The sequence below is a fragment of the Chaetura pelagica genome, unplaced genomic scaffold (assembly GCF_000747805.2).
Source record: "Chaetura pelagica isolate M959 unplaced genomic scaffold, ChaPel_1.0 scaffold213, whole genome shotgun sequence".
Taxonomy (NCBI): Eukaryota; Metazoa; Chordata; class Aves; order Apodiformes; family Apodidae; genus Chaetura; species Chaetura pelagica.
Window position 1 is genome coordinate 953,054 of NW_009952597.1, and position 5,896 is coordinate 958,949.

Here is a 5,896-nt window from a genome sequence, read left to right on the forward strand (position 1 = left end):
GGAAGGGGGGCTTAATGCTTTTAAAAACTGCCCTGCTTAAAAATCACTGAGCTCAATATAGATATAAAGTTTCTCTTTGCCGTTTTTTTGCCATCCCTGAGCAGGAGGTGCCTTGTCTTCTTCTTTAGTGAGAGTCACAGGTGTTTGTGTCACTGAGCCCTCTCACAAGCTGCTCTAAGGAGCAAAATTCAGAAGTAGAGGTGATAAGGTGACACTGGTCTGGGTTAGTGCTGAGGGTGATCATTCCAGGACCCAGAATGTGCAGGAAACAAATCTCTGAACCTTTTCTTGCCTTGCACTGTGATCCTTGCAGGCTGGATGGCAAGTTCGTGGAGCTGCTGCAGACAGTGCTGTGCTCAGCCAAGACCCCTGAGCAGATTCAGGTGTTATGTGCTGCCATCCTGAGAGAGATGTCGCCCTGCAATGATCTGATCCTCTCCTGTGATGAGATTCAAGATACAAAGCTCTTGAGCCTGGTGTCCTCCATCCTTTTGGCTCAGGTAATTGACCTGTCAAGTCAGAAATCCCCCCCTGTCAATATGGATTTACATTTTGATCGTTCCCTGTTTGCTGAGCTCAAGGAGAGTGCAAAAATCAATCAAAAACGTCTGGGAATGAAACAAAGGCAGTTCTGTGTTCTTTTAAGGAGCCAAAATATTCTGCTTTGTGTAGGAAAAAATGCTAACTTTTTTTCTATTTAGTATTTGATAGCAAAGACTGCTTAAAATTGTGCAGTGTGTGGGTGGAGGGCCTCAAGCAGCCTGGGAGCTAACTGGGTGCAACAGGTACCTGCACTAATACATAATAGACTTCAAGTCAGAGCTGATTGTACCAGTTGAGCAAAAGATTTTGAGAGTGTACTTGTTACTGCTACATTTGCCTTTTAATGGTACTGGCTTTCATGTTCAAAAGTAAAAAAAAACCTATACACAGAATCTGTCAAACATGTGGGGCTGTAAATGTGGATGGTGCTACAGAGATCTAGATTGTCCATGGAGAAGGAAACACAAGGACCTTCCACTTTGGAGTGCTACCTGCACTGACTGCCCTCTGGGCAATAAGCTGGAAACCTTTGCTGGGTTTTTTTCTTTTTCTTCTTTTTGTTATGGTGCCTAATTAAGATAAGATGTTTTTCTGAACTCTTCTGTAGCTTCTCATTCTGAGTTTCTCTTAGAAATGCCTCCTGTGTTTGTGGTTACTCCTTTGAGTCTTAGCTAGAGGAAATGAAAACACAGAAATGGAAACCAGTGACGTGTCCCTTATGTGCTGCCTTACAAAGCACCTCTCCCCCATATCCAGCCCTGAGACAGCCCTGCAATTCTGCAGTGTAAAAACCCTGCCTGTTAATTTTTGTTAGATTGCAGCTAAAATGATTAAGAAATTTTTCATCCATGTTTGATGTTCCTGAAATATATTTTAGCCATTTTGGTATTGTTGCTCCAACTTGGGGAGCAACAGGCTCACTCATGAAAGTAGCCCCTCTTCAAGCAGAGCCTTTCAAAACATCATCTGCATGTTTTCATTTGTCTCTGCTTTGAGGGGAAATCATCTTCCTTCTCTGTGCTCCCTCGGCTCTGCGAAACTGATGTTCTTTTTGTAAAGCTTTTGATTTCCCAAAAAACACAGTCTCTGGTGTTGCGTGAGGAGCTTGAAACCTGTTATTGATTGGAGTTCAGTCTGGTTTTCCTCTGAGCAACAAGAGATGTGTCAGCAACATGCATAAGCAGCCCCATCATTGGCACGGGGCTGCACAGGGTGTCTGCAGGAGCAGCAGGGTTCTCTTCTCTTTTCCCTTCACTGCACAGCTCCCCATCCCTGAACCTTAAACTTCCTTGTCTGTGTGCTGCTTTGGTAGATTTATCCATTTTACAAGAGAAGCACAGAAAGCAGCTCCAGTCATGGGTAAGGTTGCCATATGAATTCCTCACTGGAAGCTCACCCATCATTTCCTAATTCCTTCTAGTGATCTGGTTCAAATCTGACTGTTAGATGGGGAGTGTTGGAGGTTGGTGTTTCCTCACAGCCAGATGTGCAAGACCCTGAGTGGCACAGGTTTCCTTTGTGATGACATGATGACACTGACAGAGAAAGAAAACCTCTCAGGCATCTGAGTCCACCTGTCATCTTGAACAAAGTCATCTTGGACAGAAGTGTTTGACAGCATCTCAGAGCTGCAGCTGTAACAGCCTCCAAAAGAGGAAGCTGCTTCATTTTCCACACTGTGAGGATATGGACTAACCAGAGAGTCCTAGAACATGTTACAACTGTCCGTTTTTTGGTCATAAATTTCTAATCTAGTAATTAAGCTAGCAATGACCACATAGGGGTAGCTAGTGCTAGTACTCTCTGCTCTGGAATTGATGGATCATAGTGTTTGATTTGAAGACATCCATTGCACTTGTTAATTCCTACATCATGTGATCTTGTCCACGAACCTGTTGCTCCATCAAAGTGCATCAAAGTCCTGGGATCTGTGAGTTCACATTGCAGATGATCCTGTAAAATGTGGTAAAATAGCTGGTGCTGTGTGGTTTTTTTAGTGCTTGACATTGGTATTGATGCTTGGTGGAAGAGTTTGTATGGTGTTGGTCTCTAATGCTAGTGGATTATCTGCCCAGCTTTACCTCTGCTTTTGTTTTAAGGGCAATAAGGCTGAAGTATCTGCTGTGGGGCAACGGATTGTAAAAGCCCTGGAAAGGAGACTGCCTGAGGGCCAGAATGCTCGGTGCCTTCTTCCTGTCCTCTCCAATGTCATCAGTCTTTCACCAGAAGCTCTAACTGAAGGTGAGTAGATGGGATGGCCTGAGATTGCCATCTGGCTGTGATCTGTAGAGTGATGAGAAGACACTCTGGAGAAGAGAAGCTGTGGCTGCCCCATCCCTGGAAGTGTCCAAGGGCAGGTTGGATGGGGCTTGGAGCAACCTGGTCTAGTGGGAGGTGTCCATGCCCATGCAGGGGGGTTGGAACTAGATGATCTCTAAGGTCCCTTCTAATCCAAACCATTCTATGATCTAGGCTGGAGGAAAAGCAACTGAGGGGTAGCAGGGCTGTGTTGCAGAGGCTGCTTCTCCACCTGGTCTGGCAATGACCCTGTGACTTTCCTTCCACAGAGCAGACCAATGTAGTCAGTAAGAAGATGGCTGACTGGCTGAGGAATGCAAGTATGCAGCAAAGAGTCACTCAATCTTTTGGAGGCTTCTTCTCCAGCCCCAGGAGAAGGCAGGTGAGTGCTGAGTTCCTGTGGTAATCTCAGGGGCATTTGCTAGTCAGGTACCTGCTGTTTTTGGGTTCCCAGAAACAGCTTTTTTTGGGGCATGGTAACCTCAAAGGGCTGCTGTTCTTTGTCACTTTTTGTGGGGTAGGTGGTCAAGGGACATAAGAAAAGTAGGGGGGATTTAAAACCCAAGGACTTAGGGGTTCTGCTGTAGGGCTTTGATCCTTGAAGTAGTTTTGAGGGGACAGTATTTTGGTCACCATGTAAAAGCTGATTGCAAATGAGGCCTGTGTCAGAGAGAGGGGAAGTTTGGAGTGTTTCACCTGGGGAAAAGGATCCAAGGCAGTTGGCTTTTTTCTCTCTGAAAAGCTGCCTCCCTGCAGGTCCCATAGGACACAACAAGGGCTACCTGTCTCCACGGGCTCCATGTTTTCCTTGTCATCTCATGTAGCCTCTCCCTGGGGATCTGACCTGCTGCATCTCTTGCAGCCTGGCCCTGTCACAGAGGTGGATGGTGCCATTGCCACAGACTTCTTCACAGTGCTGTCAGTGGGTCAGTCCTACACACAGGACCAGTGGCTCAACATGCAGGCCTTCTCCATGCTGCAAAACTGGCTGCTGTGCTACGGGGACAGGGGGCTGAAAACCCCCAATTCAGGTGGGAACTGAAGGGCTGTGGGCCAGCTGCACCCCCAGGAGGGGTGTGTGCTCTGAGAGGATTAGGTGGCTGCACCAGCAACACAGCCAATGGCAGCAGTATGGGCTAGAGCTCTTGAGCTGGGAGCAGGGAATCTTTGGGAAGAAATATCACAAAACCTCCTGACTGGTTGTTATTGATCCATGAGGAATTATTCTTTGGATCCCCTGGTTTCAGACAAAACCCTGTGGGTCCCTGAGATAAAAGGCCTGGCTGGTAGGAGTTGGCATCTCCTTAGTGTTGTGACACCCCTAGAGTGTCACCTGGGGACAGACAGCTCCCTGGGCAGCTGTGTGGCTTATACTGCCCATGACACGAGCTGATCTGTGGCAACCTTTATTCTGTAGGTGACAAATCAGGAATGGAGAAGTCTGTAACATCCGTGGTCTCTGCTGCATCCGCATCCAGTCACCTCCTTCCCCCCAGGGACCGTCTGCGGGAAAAGGCCTTCGAGTACTGCCAGCGGCTGCTCCAGCAGAGCACCCGGCGTGGGTCTCACCATCAGCCCTCCCTGCAGCCCTCTTGCTAGTGTCCTGGAAAATGTCTCTGACACACTGCCTCCTTGGGCTGGGATCTCACTCCCAACTTTAAGCATGGAACCAGTTGCAGCTACTCAAGCTGCTCCAGGGGAGGTTTAGGTTGGATATTAGGAAGTACTTCCTCATGGAGAGGGTGATTAGATGTTGGAATGCGCTTCCCAGGGAAGTGGTGGAGGCACCATCCCTGGATGTGTTCAGGGAAAGGCTGGATGTGGCATTTGTGCCATGGTCTAGCCAATGTGGTGGTGTTGGTCATAGGCTGGACTGGATGATCTTAAAGGTTTTTTCCAGCCTTGGTAGTTCTGTAGTTCTGTGATACTGGTGCAAGTCATTGACCAGCCCTGAGCTGGGATTTGGAGGCAGTGGCTGTGTTGTGCCTCCTGCCCTGGATTTGCTGGGGGGATCTGTGGAACTTCATTGTCATTAGCCTGGAATTGGGATCAGTATGTGTTCCTACCTGTCCTGAAATATGGGTTAGTGCTCAAACCAACAGCCTAGTGTTCCTGTCTGCACTCAAAATTTAACCTGGACTTTTTTCTCTGGCAGGACCTCTGAAGAAAGATGATGGAGATCTGCAGAAAGCTGTAAGTACACAGAGGTGGGACTGAATCTCTCAAAGCTGTGGCTGCCCTCACTGATCTGGCTCTCTGCTCTCCTGCAGTGTCTCATTGAGGCAGTGAAAATCATGGACCTCATCTGCAAACAGGACTCCTCCTACGTGTACCATGCAGCCTCCTCCCTGAAAATCCTGCATGGCAGAATCTGTGGGGATGCCACTTATGCCAGGGCATTGCTGCCCATTGCCCAGTTCTTCCTGAACCACAGTAAGTCATCAGCTCTCACCCCCTCCTCCACAATCTAGTCTTGCATTCTCTCAGCACAGTCTTTTGTCCTGGCAGTTTGCTGGCTGCCACAATTGGTAATTCAGCCTTGGCTGTGCTCTGGGATGGGTGATCCCACTCCAGGAAACCCAGGAGCTGGGCTGTCCCCAGCTTTTTAGAAAAGCATAACCCAAATTCAGCTTAGCCCCTTGGAGCCCTGGTTGGCAAGGCTGCTGGGTGGGCTGTGCTCAGTTATGTTCTGTGTCCTCCCAGGCGAAACAGCAGCTGTGGACTCTGATGCAATCTACAAACACTTGTTCACTGATATCCCAGCTCAGCTCTTCCACAACCCGTTCCTGGCCTTTGAATTTGTCCAGTTCTGCAAAGACAACAGCCAGCTCTTCACTGAGACCTCCAGCATATTCAGGCAGAGCTTCCCAAATCTCTTCAAGGTACAGCTGGTGCAGCACAGGAAAGAGCCTGCTGCACTTTCCTCTCTGTGCCCCAGAACCTTCTGTTTGCCTTTCAGTGCAACCCACAGCCCTCTGTCCCCCTGTGGCAGTGCTAGGCAGAGCATGGACAAAAAGGGCTATTACAAAAGCAAGTGTGTTTGAAGAGGGAAGAG

The 5,896-nt window shown here is 48.3% G+C and overlaps 1 protein-coding gene across 1 annotated transcript in view; it reads left to right on the forward strand.

Annotated features, from left to right (window-relative positions):
* The first annotated feature begins 320 nt into the window (after nucleotides 1-320).
* The window catches only part of AP5Z1 (adaptor-related protein complex 5, zeta 1 subunit), a 9,291-nt gene continuing 3,715 nt past the window's right edge, over nucleotides 321-5,896 (forward strand). The window contains exons 1-8 of the mRNA XM_009993684.1: nucleotides 321-500; nucleotides 2,643-2,784; nucleotides 3,111-3,223; nucleotides 3,704-3,872; nucleotides 4,259-4,399; nucleotides 4,997-5,034; nucleotides 5,112-5,274; nucleotides 5,545-5,723. Coding sequence (XP_009991986.1) covers nucleotides 411-500; nucleotides 2,643-2,784; nucleotides 3,111-3,223; nucleotides 3,704-3,872; nucleotides 4,259-4,399; nucleotides 4,997-5,034; nucleotides 5,112-5,274; nucleotides 5,545-5,723 — 1,035 coding nt within the window. The 5' untranslated portion in view covers nucleotides 321-410. The remainder of the gene's footprint in view (nucleotides 501-2,642; nucleotides 2,785-3,110; nucleotides 3,224-3,703; nucleotides 3,873-4,258; nucleotides 4,400-4,996; nucleotides 5,035-5,111; nucleotides 5,275-5,544; nucleotides 5,724-5,896) is intronic.